A 21,604-nucleotide genomic window follows, 5' to 3' on the forward strand; every position below is an offset into this window, starting at 1 on the left:
GTCAAGGAGAAACTAGTAGAGTGAATGTTAAACTAATGACTGGTCGTGTGTTTAATAGTTTACTGATGGGTCATCTTTTAAAACAGTCTTGCTAATTATTTACAAACATTCATATTTACATTGATTTCTCACAAAAGGTTAAAAAGCTGAAGAGAGAGCTCTCACAGATGAAGCAAGAATTGCTCTATAAAGAACAAGGCTTTGAAACATTGCAACAGTGAGTATGAAAATCCTGAAATTGACTTTAGAATAATTCAAAGCCCCCTCACTAAGACAAAGGAAATAGAAGTACTGAATACATAAGAGATTTCTCAAAGAAACATAAAGTAAAAAGCTCAAAGCTCTGCACCAAAAAGCAAAAAGCAATCAACTGACAAACAAAAAACTTGGGAAAATCTATACACTTTGAAAATGTCTGAAGTTTCTGTTAATCATTGGAGATCCAAAGAAACTAAAGTAAGGAACTTGACTTTGTCTCCCGGGCACCTGGCAGCCTGCTCTAAGGTGGAGGTGTGGAGCTAAGGGAATGGGCCCAGGGAGCACGCTCCACATTCTGCTCGAGGGCGGGACTAGTGAGCTCCACTGCCCTGGGCCCTGGCGCAGGCATCTCTGAGCTCCTCGTTTCCCGGTGCCTTCTGCGCTTTCCAGTTCTGTGCTGAGGTCTGATGGGCCATTGGCATAGCCCTAGGCCGGGCCAGGTTGAATGGAAACGTAGATGGCAGAGGGGAAAGGGAAGTGGGGTCTGGAAATCCCTGCTTCATTGCCACCCTAGTGGTTCTCCAACCTGGCTGCATATTAGAATAATCTGCAGAGCTCTTTAAAAAATGCCTGTTTCTGGTCTCCACCCCGGGTATATTTTATGAGATCCCCAGGTGGTTCTCCAGTATAGGTGTGTTCTAAGAACTTCAGCTGGTTGCAGAGCTTGCCTAGAAACTGGGCAGACCTAGAATGACATAAATGTGTTATTTAGTCATTGTGTAGCAACATAAAGGAAGGCTTTCTGGTAGGTGTGGAGAGAGAAAACAAACATTGAAGAGCACCACAAAATGTTTAGCCATACGTTAAACAGTTTTAAGGCACGTGAAATTATAACTCATGTCACCACCCAAGATTAAAGGTTAGCCAAACTTGCTGTTTTTGTTATATTGGTGTAACAATGCCGTATTGTTTCAAAACAGTTTGCTTGCAAGCAGTTTTTATAGGAATCTAAGGCATGTTTAAGAATCTGTCAATAACATTCCACAAGGCAACAATAGACATTTGTTGTAGAAATTCAGGCATTCTCTTACAATGATTCTGATCCCTTGAACCAAGAGCAGAAAGATATGATATCTAACATCAGAAACCTTTCTTGTTGATCTTAACTATAGACAAAATAAAGCTGTTTTCATTCAAATGTTAACCACCACACTACTAGAACATTGAATAATGATTGATTGAACCCAGAGACCATACCATGCTTTTCAAGAGACCACATTCCTGATACTATAAAGGGACTTTTACTTGGGGTTATGACAGGAAATATATTTCAGGAAAATATTTAAATAGAATCCCACTGCAAGCTTTTGTGACTTTTCACTTATTCACAATAGAATGGAATAGTTTTGTTGAATCTGGAATTATAATGTAATTTAAACTCAGGCTTCATTTTACTTGGTATAATAGTTTATGGTGGATGAATGAATGTAGTTTTATTCTCCACATTATTCATTTCAGTCTGTGGTCCCAAATTTGACTTTGGCCTAAGCGAGAGTGTAGCTTATGTGTAGATGGATACCAGGAAGAAACGTATTTCCACTTCGCCACCTCCAGTGTTCACTCAAAATTGGAAAATGGGAGGTGATGAAACACCCAGAAAGCCAAGAGTATATGCAGATTCTATGAAAGTTTGGCTCTGGGGGTGCATATTTTCCAGGGAAGGCATGCAAATGGTGATCTCTGCTCTTTCTGAAGAGGCTGAGATACAGGGAAAAATTAATTATAGGGTACAAACCAAAAAATTTTTAATTTTTTAGGGAAAAATATGTAATGATGTTTCTCAAATCAAGAACAAAAAGCACAGTACTTTGTTTTAAAAATCAGCAAGTAATGCTAATATTTTATTTCATTGTCAGTTGGGGTCAAAAGAGAAAAAAGGTGGGAGATGAAAAGTGGAGGAGAAAAAGGAGAAACATGGAGGTAAAGGAAAAAAGCAACATTTAGAGTAAAGTAGAGAGGTTGAAAGGAGGCAGAAGAAAGAAAGAAAGACCAAAAGGGGTTCCACGGTGCATGCTGCGTTGAGATGGCTTGCTCTTGTCATTTTTAACTTGATTGAGCGGTGGACATCCAGGAAACTCTATTGTTAAAGCTCTCTGCAATTTAAATTTAGCAGTCTTGAAGTAGTCCTGCTTTTATTTTTAAATGTTAAAGTTTATTTCTGAAAACAGCTTTTTTTACCTGCTTTTTTATTTTCAAATGTTAAAGTTGACTTCTGAATTAAAAATTTGTTTTACTGTTAAATTCTGCAGGTTTTACACAAATAGGAAGAAATTACTTGGCTTTAGAGATTCACTTTGACAGTTTGAGATTCCTATATTACTAGCTATTTCGTGAAATCTCACCGATTTTTTTTTTTAATTAAAATAAACATTTTGCCTCAACTAAGTTGGTAGGTAGAATAGTTAAGGGGGCCAACAAGTTCACTGACAAATCCCTTCCCAAATAAATGGAATGAATCAATATTCAAAGTACTTCCAGTGTTCTTATCAAATATTATGAATGTAATCGTCATAAGAGCCTGAAGCCTGAACCTGTGAGGCTGGTTGCCCTACTAGCAAAGTGTTTGTGCAGATTTAGCCCCTAAATTGGGCTCGGTTTCTTTGTTTGGAGGACGTGTGACTCGTAGACCTCCAGGGTCCTTTCCCACCCTGAACACTTGGTGTGTGTGTTTGTGTAATTCACTGACTTCACTGGTTGTCCTTTATTATCAAATGCCCTTATGATGAAACTTATTTTATTGTTCTGGGTTCTTATAGGCTTTCATTGCTTGTTAACAGCATAAAATATTTAATAAAATAGTGCTTGGGGAAATATGTTCTCTATAGACTGCACCTAAGTAAATTTTGTTCGGAAGAGTGAAAAAGATGACATTGTTTTGGTCTTTTTTTCAGATTATACCCTTCACATTGAAACAAATGTAAATCGTTAAATGTTTTAAACCAAATGAGCTCGGAGCCCGTTTTCTGTGATTTATTAGGTGCCATTTCTCTGGAGAGTCTGTGGATTAGACCAAGACTACGTCCACGAACGTGTATTTGTCTGTAGATAAGCCCAAGAATATGTCTGGGAATGGGTGTTGTGGGCCGATGGGGCAGAGGTGAAGCTGTACGTTCCTCAGTGAAGCCCAGGCTGTTCACAGTGAATCCTGGGCTGCAGAGGTGGCGGGGGGGAACCAGGAGAGTGATGTGAAGACATTGTTAAACCATTTTTTAGAAAGAATTAGGTAATTTGGTTGGGCCCTTCAAACACAAGGGATTCTGTTACATGAGATCCTCTGACATGGAGTGACCATGTGAACTGTAAGGACGTTTGGTGAGCAGATCTGCAGAGGTAATAAATTAGCTCATTGAAGAGCTCTTCATTCAGTGTTAGTTGACAAATGAACGTATCTGTCCTTCTGCCTTGTTCCTAGATTTGAACTCATTCAGCAAGGCAAGCAGTTTTCTCTTGATTCACAACTGTTGTAAAAATAGAATAAATACTTTCCATATATTTAAAAAGACATAAGAAACTAACCACACAATCCAATATTGTAGGATATGCACTAGTATAAATAATAATCATGACCACGTATGAACAGCCTACTAAGCTGTGGGCACAGCGCTGGGTTTTGCACGGGCGTTCTGGCATGTAAAATTAGGCAGCAGGGACGAATCCTGTAGTTCCTGTGGTTGTCCAGTTCATTGGCATTTCTGTCCTGCTAAATTGTCTCCTGTGTCCTTAACCTTTCTCAGGGTGGAGATCAGGATCAGCGTGTGCTGAGGTTTGAGTTCAGCCAGCAGTGGGATCATCCAGGCAGGCTGAAGACAAAAGACTGAGCCTGAAAATGATTAGAAATGGTGGTGGGTGGGAGAAATCTTAGCTAGAAGTGATTAGAAGAGAAAGAAGGGAAACCATCAGCTTGAAAGGATGACACTGGTATGTGAGATCACGTAGTAAAATAATCAACCAACTAAGACAATCCAAAAACCAATTCCTACCGTTTTTTTTTTTAACTTGTATTGTCATTCTTTAATTTCTTTTCCTTTTCTTTCTTTCTTTTTTTTTTTTTCTTTTAACAGAATTGATAAAAAAATGTCTGGAGGCCAGAGTGGCTATGAACTTAGTGAAGCCAAAGCCATTCTAACTGAACTGAAATCTATCAGAAAGGCTATTAGCTCAGGAGAAAAAGAGAAACAAGACCTGATGCAGGTATGTTATAGAACATTTTGTTAAATCAAATAACTATCTTCTGGGACCCTGGAAACTCTCCTTGAGGCAGAAGTTCTCCTCAGAGTCTGGATGGTCCTTTATCACACCGCCTCGTTCATACAGAATTTGGTCCCATAGGAGACTGTTATAGACACTAAGGCAATTGGCTGCCTTCGAGGGAAACAGGTTGGTTCCAAGGTTCTGATATGCTTATTCAAAGGCAGGCTTTGGATGGCCTTTAAGACAGCGGGTGGTGGATCCCAGAGCCCATATAAGGAGATTAGCATCTTGGTGCACCCTGTAACTCACTGAAAACTTCATGTGGAAGCCAGATAAGTGGGGCTATCTGAACCAGTGATCCTCAGCCCAGGGTACATAAAGGGTGTGTCACCTGTCATCAGTGAGCATATGCCTTGAGGAGTGTGGGGAGGGTATGTGAGGAGCTTAGAAAAGCTGCTCTCCCCCCATCCCCCTACAGGTGATTCTGAGGTGCTGGCTAGGAGTTGAGCAGGGAATATTGACCCAGCGAGGGAATATCCATACAGTCACCCAAGGAAAGCTGCTAATGGCAGTAGATCCCCTTGTTACACCTGTACAGTTCTCAACTTAGGGGTCTTAGCTCCCAGTGACTCAGCCTTACGTGCAGGAAAAAACCACCATTCAGTGATTAGTATTCTGCGTTTTGAATATCTGTATTAAGCAGATACAGTCAGCTTTTGTGTGTGTGTGAGAGAGGAAGATTAGCCCTGAGCTAACAGCCGACACCAATCCTCCTCTTTTTGCTGAGGAAGATTGGCCCTGGGCTAACATCTGTGCCCATCTTCCTCTACTTTATATGGGATGCTGCCACAGCATGGCTTTACAAGTGGTGTGTAGGTCCGTGCCTGGGATCCGAACCCTGTGAACCCCGGGCCGCTGAAGTGGAGCATGCAACCTTAACCGCTATGCCACCGGGCCGGCCCCCTACAGTCAGTTTTTTAAGAGTGTATCTCTTCCTCTTCTTCCCTTCCCTCCAGCCTATAATTATCTCAAGCACTGAGAATTCTTTGTATTTCAGATATTTGGAGTTCTTTACCTAGCTAAGATTTTAGTCTGTGTCTTTGGGAAAATGTTAGAGCCAATGGTGATATGTGCATTCTTAATAGAACCTCTACATTTAAATACAATATTCAGTTACTTCATTTCAGTTTTCAAAATGCTAGTTGAATATAGGTAAACATTCTTGAACCCACATAATTTGGCATTTGAGGAATTTTTAAATAACTTGCAAGAAGAGATCGAATAGAAAAGATAGCAGTAATAATAGCAAATATATTATAAGTACTGACTGTGCCAGGCAGTCTTCTGCTTGCCTTGCATAGCAATAGTTCATTTAATTCTCACAACAACCCTAAAGAACTGTTATTATCCTCAACTTACAGACAAGGAAATTGCAGTACAGAAAAGTTAAGTAACTTAAAGTCACACAGCTGGTAAGTGGCAGGACTGGGTTCAAACCTAGGCAATCTTGCTCCAGAATACAGTCATGCATCGCTTTACAGCGATTTTGTCGTTATGGGAACATCATAGCGTGTGCTTACACAAACCTAGCCTACTACACCTATATGGAACTACTGTTGTATATGCGGTCCCTTATTGACTGAAACGTCATTATGTGGATGTGGTGCATGACTGTGTGTGGTTCTAACAAATACAAAACTTAACTTCGATATTTTGGTTTTGTTTCACAATAATCCTGCTGATTAAATCAGTAATTCCTGAAATGTATATAGTAGGTCCTTTGAAAAAAGTTAATGGAACTTGAACAAATTTACTTTGGAACGTCATAAATCACCAATTTTAGGTCATCTTTGATTCTTCCTATAAACTTTGGATTTATACACAGGCCAGGTTAAATTAAAAGATTAGATTCCTTTTTGATTACCAAAGTATATAAAATAATTAGTAGATACAGACATCAACAATAGAGCTGGGAGGGACATATTAGATATCTTCTTGACTTTCAAACCTTTGACCATGACGCACAGTAAGATGTATATTTTACATCAAAACTCAATAATACACAAATGTCTTTATCTGTAGATACACGTACACACACACACACACCAAATTTCACAGAAATTTGCCTGCTCTTAATACTAGCAGTGTACTCTGGTTTCATTTTCTAGTCTCTTCTGTTTCATTAAAGAACATACTAGTCATGACCTACTAAATTGATTGAGTGCATTGTCATCACAGAAAGGTATGAAAAATACTAATCTTTTCACTATACAGATGAAAAAATAGAAAAGACTTGCCTACGGTCGCTAAAGGTTTCTTTTCTATAATGTGTTGTTTGATGTGACCATTTAATTTTATCCCTCTTGTATATACATTTTTGTAATAATACCCCTTTGAAAGAAAATAAAGAAGGTTAGGTAAAAAACCAATATCAGATCTCTGATATTTCTAATTCCTTATCATGAGAATTGTAAATATCAGAATTAAATTCTGGCTCTTCTTGAAGTTGATAATAATGAGTTTCTTACCATTTTTATTAGTGTTTTATAGGGGGGTTTTTTTGGTAGCAATTTAGATAAAATTTTTCCTTTTATCTCACCTACTCACATCCTCCCTCTAAAGTAAACTTGTTATATTAAACCTGGGTGCCGACAGTAGGCACGTTCACTCTTGATTATTCACTTTACCAAACCAAACGGATCACTACTGGCAGTGCCATGCTAATCGAGGTACGCACGGGCTCAGATTGACTGCCAGTACTGCAACTTCTGGGCTTCAGTTTCCTAACCTCTAACATTAATGTGAGCTAAATAATCTCTTAGGTCCCATCCAGATGTAAAATCGCACAATCGTAGACGTCGTCTAAGTAGAAAGTTTTCTTGCCATATCTGAAAGGAGATTGCATTATAGGTATTCCATGTTTCCATAATTTCTACTGCATAAAGTGAGTAGTTCTTATTAAAATAGAGATTTCTTGTTAATGAAATTTTAAAAATAAGAAATGCATGTATTAAATATCAAGATACCATTATTCACAGAGTGAATAATTCCCAAGCTGTCTTGGGAGAGGTAAGAAAACCTGTTTAATATGATCTCACATACTTCCAAAGTCATGCGTATGTGCAAAATTATATTCTTATTTTTTCAATAATTTAAAGTGGTAAGTACCTTCTAAAATAATTGTTTTTTCCATTGAGATTAGCTCTTTCAATTTAATTTTACCTAGTGGGGAAGTTTTGCCCTCTTAAATGTTTATGAAGTACTTTGTATTTCCTGAACAGAGTCTTGCTAAGCTGCAGGAGCGGTTTCATTTGGATCAGAGCATGGGCAGATCTGAACCTGACTTGAGATCCAGTTCTGTGAACTCTCATTTATCTCTCTCCAGACAGACCCTTGATGCCGGGTCACAAACAAGCATTTCCGGAGATGTAAGTTATTCATGTGGAAGAGTTGGCCCCAGCTCTGGTCTTGATGGGCCTTAATTGCAATATGGGTGGCAAAGGGAACAGGAGCTGGGTAGGTGGTTTGAATTCCAGCAGCGTGCATTCAGTATTCATGCTCATAAGATTGGTTTTAAAAATCATAGCCTCACCTTTTCTGGCTAGGTGCCAAGCATATCAGGATTTGTCCATATGAATAGCTTTGTTCAAACTTTCTCATACTGCGTTTATTCAGAGACACTATGGGGAGGCTAGAGACACATGAGAATTTGTTTTTCCTGTTAAGTTTAGAGTCTTGGAAATTTAGGTCCTTTCAAATAAACGTTAAGGCTAATGAGAAGCGTAAATATATGCCTTTAAAAAGTAACAAAAAAACTTGTTTTTGTAAATCTGAAGTTGATTATATTAAAATGTTTAGTTTGTGTTTTATACCTGGCATTCAAAAATATTTATTGTCGCTTAAATATTGTTAACTATTTCACATTCTTCTGTTTTGGGACCATTAGCAGATCTTTACTTTTTAGTAAGTTCCCAGTTATTTTTGTATTCTCTAATGCTTCTTTGAATTCTGTGCTTTGAAAGTTAAAACGGGGTAGAGATCAACAGTAGATCTTAACATGGTTGAAAAATTATTTCTTGGAGTTATTTAGTTTATATTTTATGCATTTGAAAGCTAAATGATGGAAACTTTGGCTCATAGAGACAAGGAAATTAGTTCCAGTTCATAAATTTTATTGACCTGTACACCCCTCATAAACTCTTAGAAACTAGAAACATTTACTTGATATTTTTTATCTTGAAATTAATGTGTGGAGAAAATGATGCTAAAGTCTTTGAAAAACAGACAAGCTTGAATTAAAAAGAAATGGTTTACCCCTACTGAGACTATAAAGTAAGTGCCTTTTTCAACTGGTGTTCCCAATTTCAGTTCCATCTTCTTTAGCTTTTCAATTACTTGTACTTCCTAGAAACAAAAGCAGTTTACCTTCGTTCATTAGCAGAGTTAATTGACTTTTTCCCTTTTGTTTTTTACCAGATTGGAATGAGAAGTAGATCAAATTTAGCTGAAAAGGTCAGGCTGAGCCTACAGTACGAAGAAGCCAAAAGAAGGTAACGCCGGGGGAGCTGTTTGTTCAGTGGTCAGCGGGCTTCAGCAGGATTTTCTTTTCCAGAATTAATCTTTACTCCTAGAGTGACATCTGCTGGGCACTCCCCACATGTCCTTACCAAGGTTACCCTTCCGTTTTTTAGACTGTAAGGTTTGCGAAGTCCCCTCTCTGCTCCTGTCTCTTCCTTTCCCCCTCCCCTCAAAGCTGAAGAACAAGAAGAGTTGATGAGAAGTGTGAGAATGAAATTGTCCCCTTCTTTTCTGGAAGAAGCAAGCTGTGAGCTTGTATGATACTTACAACTCAAAGCGAGGTTGCTTTCTCAGATAGAAACATGATGCAGTGGCTCAGGACTTGACAGCAGTTGATGAGTTCTAAGGTAAATAGCTTTAAGCATGTTCCTTTGCTTTGAAGAGAAGACCTCCTGCTAATGTGCTGGAAGATGCAGGAGTGTCTATGCCAGTGACTTACTTCAGGGAGAAGGAAGGGAGATTCTTATTTCTTTCCTTTACCTCCTAAACTCCTATTAAACCCTGTGCTGGGTGTCTTTTACTTACCTTGTGGTTCTGCTTGGGTAAGAGCTTAGGAGACTTCACCATCCTTATCTGATAGGCAGACTCAACTGGTTTTCGTAATATAGGACTCTTTGCTTATTTTGAGGGAGAAGGTCATACTGATACATGTGATTTCACTGTTTTCCTTTTAAGAGTTTAAAAGTGCTGTTGATGTATCATTTAGGAAGACACTGGGGGCAACACTGCCTTATCACCCTCCAGGGGCCAGAGGAATTTATCCTGTTCCTCCCCATGAGCATGAAGAGCTCAGCTGAGAGCCTGCTAGAGTGTCATGGTTTCCTACCATAAGGACAGATACTGAAGTATATCCATTATTACTGGTGATTATAATTTAAAAGTAATTGGCCAAAGTTCTTACAGGTTATCTGGCTTTAGCAAAGTAATTATTTGATCTGCCTAAATACAATATTTGCCTCTGTGTAGCCTCTGCTACTAATATTACTTGGTTCTTTGATTTACTGAAAGAACCCTAGACTGTGCTCCACAGTTTATTAACCACGTGAGCTTGAGCAAGTTGCCCAGGCTCTCGGAACAACATTTTACTCAGCTCATTTTAAAGCCTATAAATTTTCCCAGGTAGATTGTAAATTGCTTGAGGTTAGGAAAAATTTTGTATACTTTTATTGTCTGCTTCTCAGTGCCCAGGCTAGTGCCTTGCCCTCAGTAAGGATTGAGGATTGCTTTGTGGTTTTGTGGCCCGGGACATGGAAGCCCCTGCGGGCTGCTGTTCACGGCCCCTCTGCCTGTGAGTGCGCCAGCCCTTCAGCAGCCAGAACTCCTGGGTTCTGCTGTAAACAAAAGCCCAGGATTTGTGTCTGGTTCTCTGAAGGAGAATGGCCATCACTCAGAATGCATCTTGGAGAGCCAGGCCCCATGCCCCTGGGTTCTTTGGGGCTTACTCAACTTCCCTTGGATCAGCTTGAGTTTTTGTTTTGTTTTTTTTTTTTGTGAGGAAGATGGTCTCTGAGCTAGCATCCGTGCCCACCTTCCTCTACTTTATATGTGGGACACCTGTCACAGCATGGCTCGACAAGCAGGGTGTAGGTCCGCGCCTGGGCTCTGAACCTGCGAACCCCGGGCCACTGAAGTGGAGCGCGTGAACTTAACCACTAGCCACTGGGCTGGCCCCAGCTTGAGCTTTTGCTTTACTTGGTCTTCTAACAGTTCAGTCCGTTGGGAGCTCACGTAGCATTTCTCTTCCTTGGTGTTCCCAGAAATCTTTACATTTTGTTCCCCAGGTTTGGTGCGCCCTTTCCAAATACAATTCAACACCTACCTGATGGCTGGTCACACTAAGTAATAGCTGCCTTTCTCTCCTTCCTTACCTTGTCGCTCCCATTTCAGTTGGTTAACTCAGTCACATCCAAACCTAAGACGCTGGTTCTTTGCCATTTGGTTTCATTGCTGTTCTTTTACCGTTGAGGGTTTTATTTGAGAGTTACTAGCGGTGCTGATGAGAAAGTAAATCTCAAGGGTTTATGCATATGTTGAAAATGCTTTCTCTTCCTCGATTCTGAACAAGTAAAGAGGCGGGTTTTGTTTCTCTGAAACCTGTTTTCTCCTCCAGCCCTTGTTTTTTGTGCTTAATGAAGCTAATGATATCATGCTTATTTAGCAATTTGATGATTAATTTTCCAGCACGTTGAGACAGTTGTTTATGGTTTTGTGGTTAAAGCTGAAGGATAGCTGATGTTACATCTATCGTAAGTGCAGACAGCGGGTGACAACCAGAAGCACATTATATATGCAGTGCCGGTTTAAGACGGTGATTTTATTTTTAACTAAAACAAGAAACTTATGACACACGAATGTGGAACTACCTCCATCATTGTCCTGATAACGGTTTTGTTCGCATATTTTCTTCCCTTCTACAACTTCTGCCATCAAAAAGGAAGAAAAAATTGCCCCCTTTCTGTGTTTTTTGTGTTCCTGTGTGTGCTGTAACAATATCCAAAGTAGTCATCCAGCATTTTTTTTCACTAGGAGCATGGGTTCCTTGTGCCCGCGTCAGTTGTGTTCACGGTTTACCTTGATCTTGCGCTTGTGGCCGAAACAGCCGCGTGCCGTTCACCTTGTGAACAATCCTGATTGTCCTCACAGTGCCAAGAGCAAGTTATTTGGTCCAGACATTCTTATTGAATCAGGAGTTAGCTTTAACTTCACTGTTTAGTACGAAGCTCTGGACGTAGTGAAATCTGGGGTCAGGTGCCATTATGAAACCAGCGAAGTTTCCTTTGCTACTTTTTCCTGCTCCTCCCTCCCCGCCCCGCTGATTTCAGCACCTGTTGTCACTCTAGTGGCGCCGCTTCAGCTGCCTGTGCTGAGGAAGGCCCACCAGCGCTGCCTGCTCTTGTGCAGCCAGATAACAGAATGCAGAGGAAAACCAGGTCGAATGCAATAATGCCTACAGTGCCGGCTCAGTGAGCTCAGTAAACGGCGTAGACACCAGTCCAGGCCCTGAGAGGGAGGACACCTCACAGTGCACAGCTGGAGGAGAGCGAGGGTGAGGAAGCCAAGCCCTGCGCCCTGTTCCTGGGCGGCGGTGGTGGAGCCTTGGTGTGTTGACGTTGTTGTATTACCGGTGGGCCCAGCCGCCGCTCCCCTTCCTCCCTCTTCCCTCCCTGACTGGCTGATGTCCTAGCTGCTGCCCAGCCTACCCGGGGACAACCATTTCACCAGGGGGCAGCGTCGTCACCTGGAGGAACAACATCTGTAGTAATGGCGTTTCAGGCATCGTTCACCTTGGTTCTCTTTAAACGGAAGCCCTCCAGGTCCCCTCCTGTCCCCCCTCACGGGCAGTCACTCGTCAGGCTGGCCTGCCCCTGGCTCCCGGAGCGCTCTGCTTTCCAAGCCTCTGTGTACTTTGACCTCCGCCCTTTTTTCAGGTAGGTAGGTGTGCTTCCTCGTATTTTAAAGGTGGGGAAAGTGACACAGGTGGCAACTGAGTGTAGAGTCAGGCCCAGATCGGAGCCCGAGGCTGCTGCTTTACTCTGCCTCCTTCCAGGCGATCGCACCCCTCTCTGGGGAGGCTCACTGGGGAGAGGCAGCACGCACACCCCAGACTTAGCCCGGTTTGTGTTTCCCTGCTCTTGGTAGTTCTAAGTATGTGCACGCCTCTTTTATCTCTTTGTTTTAGTATGGCCAACTTAAAAATTGAATTGTCGAAATTGGACAGTGAGGCCTGGCCGGGAGCGCTGGATGTTGAGAAGGAGAAACTGCTGCTGATGAATGAGAAAGAAGAACTTTTGAAGGAGCTTCAGTTCGTCACTCCGCAGAAACGCACTCAAGATGAACTGGAGCACCTGGAGGCCGAAAGGCAGCGGCTGGAGGAGGAGCTGCTGTCGGTGAGGGGCGCCCCGAGCCGGGCTCTGGCCGAGAGGTTCGTGTCCACCCTGGGACAGGACTGCTTAAACCTGGTGGGTGTGCCTTAGCTGTGCCTGGAGGCCAGTTCTCCTGGGTCTGGAAATCTCAGCGGCATCTCTTCTCAGCGGACTGAGGACCAGCACAAAGGACTTACCCTCCCAGTGTCCCTCAGTGTCCGCTCTTCCGTGTGTGTGAGGAACGTGAAAATGCCAGTGACAGGTGACAGATGTTGACTAACTAAGGAATGTTGACTTAAAACCAGGAATGGAGTACATCATTGACCGAGGCTGATAACAATAGCTATAAACCGTTGTACTCTGATAAGAAAGATTGTCTGGACTGTTACAGCAACTGAAGCTTCCTATTCTGGGTTTTATTACTCACAGGAATGCAAAAGTTTATTGCTTTTCATTTCATGAGGAAAAGACAACTTGCTCCCTTTGATATCTTAACAGGTCACACAGTGTTCACTTGGGGTTTTGTTTGTCAGTTGAAACCCTCCTCTGCCGTAGGTGAAAATGCAAAGAAAAATACTTTCAGCAATTCCTGATCTTTCTGGGGGAAGGTGTAACTTGACCATTTAATCTGAAAAATCCAGTTGTGTAAGCAGAGCAGCTGGAATATTGAGCCGGGGAACGGCTGTGTGTCCGTTTGGAGCCCTGAGTCCAGGCCTTGCTGACTGATATGGGCGGACCTGTCTCAGCCGTAGATGGGGTAGTCCTTTAGAACCACGGGACATCCGTCCTTTAGGCCAGCAAGTGAGCAGCAGTGCCTGCCCCAGGACGACAGCACAGAAATTCACATTTGTATAATTCCAAGTGACCTGGAAGTAAGTTTAGAATACCCAGCCACAATCCGTTGCTTTTATTATTTTTTTTTTAACTTCTTGGCTTCTTGCCTTCTAATTCCTCGTCCCCTATAATGTTTAAGGTTGTGTATCTACATAATATCAAAACATTTGAAAAGTGTAGGTGGGAGCCAGGGGGAGGGAAAGAACTTCAACATTCCTGGGTGGTGGTAGCACATGGACTTGCCTGCCCTGAGTGTGACCATCTGCGGAGAGTTGACTTCTATGAGTTAAAATGTTGATCGAGATGATGCATAGCTGCAGCATCACAGCTTTAGGGAGCCTGAAAAAGTCTCAGGCGGAGAAGCCTCTGCAGGTTACATTCTCCTACCATCCTCAGTAGTTCACGTCGCCCCGCCTGCCCCTTCTTTCCTTCCCCTCCTGCTCTGACATCCTTGTCTAGTGGTGCTGCTTGAAGGCTCAGCTAAAGGTAGGTGTGAGCAAGGCTGGCCAGGGAGGGGTCCATCCCACAAAGACCAAAAGGAGCAAAAAGTCGGGGTGAAAAGGCAGCATTCCGTTGTTTTCCTGAACTACCTCAATGTCGTCAGGGTCTGTGTTTGTGTATCTTAAATTTCTAGGATAAAAGTTTGATAATCATCAGTAAATATGATGAAATGGGCAGCTTTGTGTGGCCCACGAATGAAACACCAGTGATATTTTGTATATTACGTAGCAGTTAATAAATGTCATATAATCGCACATGTCTACGGTGCTGAGTCTATCTGAGCTTTCTTCTTTGTAGTATGGACTCTGGGAAGGGCCTGTGAACAGACTTGAGATTTATTCTGGGAGAGAGAGCAAACAGACGTTTGTTTATTTGTTTGTTTTTTTTGATCAGCTTTTACAGGCGTACTGTCTTGTTGTCTTTTGTATTAGGGCTAGAGCTGCAAAAATGAGAACGAAGTAACATGAAAAATACAGTTTGTTCCTCAGTGCCTAAACTTTGGCTTTTATACTTCTGTGCGCACACACATAATACCTGTCACAATCCCAGCAGAAACAGTAGGTTTGACTCATCAGGAAGACGAGCTATAAAATAGATATCTATTGAGTGAGATCCTGTCATGGGGTTTGGGGTCTATTGGGGAGTGAGTGGTTTGATATCCCTCTAATTTATGGTTCCTGGATGGCCCTGTCTCCCACGACTGGATGTTAGCAGGAGCTGAAATGTGTATGTTTTACATTTGTAATATGCTGACTTTCCAAGTCATTTGGAAGAGTCATTTAGCATTACAAAAAATGAATACTAATTTCCTTTCCGTTGTCCGTGGCCAAAAGCAAATCCCCATAATTATGCTGTAGTGTAAGGTTGAGGGGCTTATACTTTCTTGCTTGAGCAACTTAAGGTTTTCTCCCTGCTATCCTTGGATGCAAAACACCCCAGTATTTAACGTGTCCACAGAGCAGAGCCATCTGTGGAAGTGATTACTGGGTCCTCTATTTCCCAAGTAGATGGAACATAGTATGGCTTTGGGGTTTGTTGTTGTTGTTGTTAATGGTTTTACTTTACTCCCCCGCATACCCTCACCTTTTTCTTATCCTTCACCCTTCATTATTTCTTCCTACTACATGTATATATTTCTGCTTTGCTTACTTTTGCCGTTGAACTGAAACAAGGTGCCTCAGAAGGCAAGAGAATACGATACCCCTGCAAGCCGTGTATTTCCTCAGTGTCAGAGCAGGTGGTACGGGAGACACTTCTGGGAAATAGGATTCACCACATAAAACTTGGTTTCGTGATAGGACAAATTGTGCTTCACTGACACCAAATCTCTCGATTTCTTCTTGGTACCTATGCAACTCTCAAAGAAGCCACTTGCTGTATTCCCCCGAATTTTCTTGTTTTCCGTTATATTGGTTTCTTCAGCGGTGGCCTCAGGCAAGATCCTGAGTCATTACTGAATTTTGGTTTCTGAAGGAGCTAAACCCACGTGAATTTTCAGCCACTGTATGATCCTAGAGTTCCCCAACCGTGTGCCTGCTGGCCCTGTCCTGCGCTGTTGTCTGCTCACCAGGGAGCGGTGACTGAGCTCGCCACCTACTGGTGGTAAAGTGCATGGAGAAGAGAGAGCGGCTCCTTATTGGGGGATCATCAGCCAAGGGAAATGGCTCTCAGATGAGAAACAGTCATGCGGTGTAGGACTTTTTACACATCTTTCGTATTCTTTCCACGCAGTTATTGAAGTTCCTTAGCTCTCTGCTTTTCTATAGCTGATAAGATCTTAACATTGCTCTTTATTTTCTCACAAATCTTAGGGGTTTGGTCTTACATCTTGCTAAGGTGTCTTAATTGTTTTTTAATTATGTGAATGTTTTTGCCACTGATTCTGAAAAAAACTTTAAAGAGAGTGGGTACTGATTTGCATGTCATTTATTTTTTAATGGAAAAGGAACTTCTTACTTCTATAGATGACATGAAATTTTCCCTGGGTGGAAAGTTCTGGGTGGTCTGAATCAGGAGGGAGCAGGCAGTGCTTCTCTCTCTTAGGGTACCAACCGCAGAGGGAGGAGGGCGTGAAGGCCCTGCCCTGCTCTTGCAAAGGGCAGCCGAAGGAAGGTGTGGGGGCAGCAGGACGAGTGGGATGAGTCTTCTAGGGGCCTGGTTGGAAAGTTCCTTGCTCACCCAAGAGGACTAGAAGGATAGAGATTGGAGAAGGGCTTAGAGAGACAGCTCTTGAAGGGCTGATGTCTGAGCGAGTTCTTCTCATCCCTGGTCCAGGGGAAGTGGGGGAGGTCGCCTCTCACCGTGGACACCTGGAATCGGAGGCAGACTTCGGCTCCCGCTAGGAGAGGCCTTACTGGTTCCATCAGAGCCAGGAGCGAGACACATGACCAAGGACAGCGACAGCTGCCCCGCCGGAAGGGTTTCTGTGACCCTCCCAGTGCCTTCACTATGCTTCTCCCAGTGAAGGTGTTATCTAGACACGCGCCAAGAGGGGCTGCTGGGGACGGGCCCAGGCTCTTCAGGCAGCCTGGGTAGAAGAGGGAGAAAGAGCTGATGGCTGCCCGCTGGGAGCTTAGGATCTGACCAGGGAACATGCGAATAAGAACCCAAGAGCCAGGCCCTAGGAATTCAAAGTAACCATGAAGGGGCCACAGGGCAGCGCCTGAGCAGTCGGCCAGAGGAGGGCCCAGGTCCCAGGGGGGACCATTGCTTGTGACTGGGATGGGATTCTAAACTTCAGCATAAAACACACTAATGTCATACTGAAGTCTCCTTAACACACCAGAAAAGCCTTCATTTGTGCAATATTTAGTTTTAAAACTTAAAAAATGCTTCTCCTGTTGTTTCAGAAGACATGGATTTTAGTAGATTTTTAGGCTTTCTCCACCCCTTTATATATCTTCTAATTCAGTTTATCTACTTTGTATTAATATTTTTCCTTGTTGAGTTTTTGTTTATATTTAAGAGATTAAAAAAATAGGGACTGTGTTCCTTTTCAAAATACACCTTTGAAAGCTGTGAATTAAGAATTTATCACTCTTTGAAGTACCAAACAAAATGACAAGAATTACTTTTCTTATTTTAACATATAATGAAATTGTGTTGGTGATACATCAAAGGAAAGATACCTATAAATAAAATATGGGCATGTTTCCTTACGGCCTAAAGTACACAACATTTCTAAGGGGTGGGAAATTTTCTCTTTCTCCAAAGAAAAGTAGCTAGTTTTTATGGCACCACCTTGCAGGGCATGCTGAGGCTCTGAACAAGTGAGATTTGTTTTGATGTCTGCAGAGCACTTTCTCATGCATTCCTCCATTTGGTCCCTTTAGCAGCCTCTGCAGGCAGACGCAGTAGGATTATAATCGCCATTTTACAGATGGGAAAGCTGAGACCCTTGTTGAAGGGCCTTGCCTAAGGACACACAGATAAGTGAGCAGCAAATCCAAGACTGGAGACCGGGGTGGTTTTCTGGGTCTCCTTCTGCTGCTCGTTGACCATTCTAAACTTCTGGGTGCTTGATGTATTTTTAAGTGACTTTTTCAAGTACACAATTCCATAATACTCAGATTTTTAAGAAACCTCATAAATGCTTATTCAACTGAATACAAGTGGATGAAATTTCGTGATAATCTGGTGCAGGTGATGAGATGTGCTGTGGATAGGAAAAGAAGTCACTTTTATGACTTTTTCTTGCTTAAATAGTTAAGCCCAAATTAGCTCACACTGGCAATATGGACTAATTTGTTTCTTAATCGCTAAAATTCTCATCAAATTAAGATTAGAATTTTTATCACTAAATATTATTGAGGAACAGTCCTTACCAAATTCAGTACTTAGGATGGTCTTTTCTAATTCTCTGTTATTACTGTCAAATGCTTTCATAACATAAACCCAACTCACAGGCCTGTAGGAGGATTCTGTGATCTTTGTTAGTTTTTTGTTGTTTTCTTCCTCACTCTTTCCCCAACTCACAAGAGCATGGGGTTTTTTACCCATTGAAGGAAATTTTAGAATACCAAAATTTGAAACACTCTCGGTAACGTTGGAGTTGTGGTATAGATCTCCCGCCTCGTTTAGCCTGGCTGTGGGCGGTTCTGCTGGCGTGGCTTCTTGCTGGTCGTTCTGTTTTCCCTCCATCGAATTCATTTGGATTTCCCCCTCATGGTACAGAACGTTGTGTGATAAGAATCTTTCTTTTCTTTTCCTTCAGTTTCCATGCTTTATTGTAATCGTATGAAAATATATCCATTTCTTTTGTTTTCCTAGATTGAAATTGGAAGAGCGAAGAAAAGAGCTGCTACAGAAACTTGAAGAAACTACTAAATTAACTACTTATTTGCATTCACAACTTAAAAGGTAAGCCTATTTGGTTCTTGAGGGGAAAATTTTTCTTGACTACATTCAGGTGGGTTTTAGTTCATCTTTGATTACTTTTCTCTTTATTTTCAACTATTTAAAAGTAATTAATAGTTATGCTAATACAATTAAAACTTAGATGAACAGATTTAAAGTTACGTAGACTTTTTTTTCATGAACCCCAAGGTCATATTTGGAACACGTCTGAAATATGTTGTGGGAAGAAGGTATATTTTAGCTCGTGTTACGTACTTAGGAAAATGAGGCATTTCTCCACATCACCCCTTTTTTTAAAAAGCAAGGGTGGGGGAGATTTGCCTTAAAATAGCCACATACTCACTCCTTAAATACACACAGAAGAGGAAAGATCAGTGAGCCCAGGAGTCTTTGAGTAACCTCTATCTTTGTAAGCTTGTCTTTTTTCCTATCGAAATAAAAAGTTTTATTCTTGAAGCAAAGTAACTGCATTAACACTGTTCTGTTTACAGCTCCCCCACTTCTATATTTGTAAATTGCACAGTTGCTTCTGGATACCCATGCAGGTAGATTTATCAATAGGTATTTAATCCCCCTCCCCCCCCATTTTTTTTTAACTTTTGCAAAAGGGGGATGATTCTTAAATAAGAGTAGGATTGCTGCTTCAGGAGTATTTAGAGAGCCAGGTTGATAATGTTCGTGAATACACATGAGGTATGTGGTATAATAGCAGCTTCCTTTTCCCCTTCGTTGATTATGTTCTTTGACAGCACTGGGTCCCTTCCCTCGGGGGTGCAATGCAGGGGTTGTGCTTGGGTTTTCCATGTCGTACCAGTTTTTTACAACGTGTGCTTTTCTTCTCTCAGCCTCTCTGCCAGCACCCTGTCCATGTCCTCTGGGAGCAGCCTGGGTTCCCTGGCCTCCAGTCGGGGGTCTCTGAACACCTCCAGCAGAGGGTCACTCAATTCCCTCAGTTCCAGTGAGCTCTATTACAGTAGTCAAGGCGACCAGATAGATGCGGATTATCAGTATAAACTGGACTTCCTTCTGCAGGAGAAAGGTGGTTACATTCCTTCTGGACCCATCACCACCATCCATGAAAACGAAGTGGTTAAGTCCCCTAGCCAGCCTGGCCAGAGTGGTCCCTGTGGGGCAGCAGCTGCAGCAACGGGCCACACCCCCCCACTGACCGAGGCCCCCAAGTCTGTGACATCCCTGTCCTCAAGGTCCTCCCTTTCCTCCTTGTCCCCTCCTGGCTCTCCCTTGGTCTTGGAAGGCACATTTCCCACGGCGTCTCATGACGTCCCTCTCCATCAGTTCACTGCTGACTTTGAAGACTGTGAATTGAGTAGCCATTTTGCAGACATTGGCCTCGGTGACAGTCAGATATTGCTGGATACTGACTCAGGAGGAGCGTCCGAGTCTCTTTTAGAAGATAAAGACCTCAGCGAATGTGCTAGGGGGCCGCTATATGAAGGAACTACAGGTAATGGGGACCTTTGCTTTCATGTATTTCCTCTTTTTTTTTTTTTTTTTTTTTTTGTGAGGAGATCAGCCCTGAGCTAACATCCGCCAATCCTCCTCCTTTTTTGCTGAGGAAGACGGCCCTGGGCTAACATCGGTGCCTACCTTCCTCCACTTTATATGGGACGCCGCCACAGCATGGCTTACCAAGCAGTGCGTCGGTGCGCGCCCGGGATCCGAACCAGCGAACCCCGGGCCGCCGCAGCGGAGCGCGCGCACTTAAACCGCTTGCGCCACCGGGCCGGCCCCCTCGTGTATTTCCTCTTAATTACTTTAAGGAGAATGATTGGAGGGTGACTTGATTTCCATATAAACAAATGGTACTACTCCCCCTTCTCTGTCTGCTGCCTATTCATTGTGGCTTTGAGATGGAGTTTTTATTGATATACCTAGACATTTTTTCTTTATCAAATAAAAATTGCCTTCCCTATTTAATAGATTTAATTATTAAGTATCTTTTCCATTGTCCAGAAACCTGCTGTGTATGGCAGCTGACTCGGAACATATTTTGTGAACACACTTCATGCTTCCAAAATGATTCTGGTTCTGAAATAGCAAGGCAAAGAAAAGGGCTTTCTTTTAAAAGTTGGTCTAAAACAGATTAACACCAAGGCAATTAGCATACCAACTAATTAGTACCAGGGTTCAATGTTTAGGTTGCTCAGGGAATTCTATATAAATACAATTTTTGTTTCATGCCAGACTCGCCCGCTCTGCTGGTTCCCGTGTATAGTCCTACCCTGCCCTCTTCTGGCTGCATTGCTAGTTGCAGCCCGGGAAAGAGTGTGGCGGAGTGAGTTTTCACTCCTGCCTTTGTACTCAGACAGAAACAGAGGGAGAATTTAATTTTTTTGTGATTGTTTTACTTTGCAAAACAGAAGCTTTTACTATATTAGATGTAGTTGTGAAGAGAACAAGATGGCACCCTTGTTGGCAAGTGGTCACAGTTCTGGTCCGAAGAGGGTGATCTGTTGGAGAGCTAGCCCGAACAAAATGGGAAACAAAAGCTCCAGTGCTGGGCCAGAGCCCTCCCTGCTCAGATCTGCACTGTGCGTCCATAGCACAGAGCGGGCAGGCCTCTTTGGTAGTATGTTCTTGCTGTTTAGAGAAGCATATTTGTTTTGTATTTATGGCCCTAGGAATTCTAAGTATTAATTGATTGGCCAATTCAGATGTTCGAAGAGAGAGATGAATCTGTGTTGTTTGTGTGGTTTCAAATACTGAAGACTGAAGCACTGCCTGCCAGCGGCCTGGGGCAGAGCAGAGGCAGGAGGCATCTGTGTGGCTCGTGTGCCACCGCCTGGCGGGTGTCAGAGCTACAAGTAACATGTTACTGAGATAGTGAACCACGAAGAAAGCAAGCACAGGGATGGTGTTTACTGAATGGCTTCAAGAACGCAGAAGCCTGCTGGGGGCCTCCCCTCCGCCTGCAGGAAGGAGTGCAGTGTGTGGTGTAGTGCGCTCCGCCCCTGGAGCCAGCCGGGCCTGCATTCGCGTTTTGGTTGCCCCATTGGCAGGCT

The 21,604-nt window shown here is 42.6% G+C and overlaps 1 protein-coding gene across 1 annotated transcript in view; it reads left to right on the plus strand.

Annotated features, from left to right (window-relative positions):
- The window catches only part of WWC2 (WW and C2 domain containing 2), a 202,668-nt gene that overhangs the window by 131,225 nt on the left and 49,839 nt on the right, over positions 1 to 21,604 (plus strand). The window contains exons 5-11 of the mRNA XM_058524943.1: positions 138 to 217; positions 4,320 to 4,449; positions 7,731 to 7,877; positions 8,926 to 8,999; positions 12,707 to 12,949; positions 18,495 to 18,584; positions 19,427 to 20,046. Coding sequence (XP_058380926.1) covers positions 138 to 217; positions 4,320 to 4,449; positions 7,731 to 7,877; positions 8,926 to 8,999; positions 12,707 to 12,949; positions 18,495 to 18,584; positions 19,427 to 20,046 — 1,384 coding nt within the window. The remainder of the gene's footprint in view (positions 1 to 137; positions 218 to 4,319; positions 4,450 to 7,730; positions 7,878 to 8,925; positions 9,000 to 12,706; positions 12,950 to 18,494; positions 18,585 to 19,426; positions 20,047 to 21,604) is intronic.

The sequence above is a fragment of the Diceros bicornis genome, chromosome 29, assembly GCF_020826845.1.
Source record: "Diceros bicornis minor isolate mBicDic1 chromosome 29, mDicBic1.mat.cur, whole genome shotgun sequence".
Lineage (NCBI taxonomy): Eukaryota > Metazoa > Chordata > Mammalia > Perissodactyla > Rhinocerotidae > Diceros > Diceros bicornis.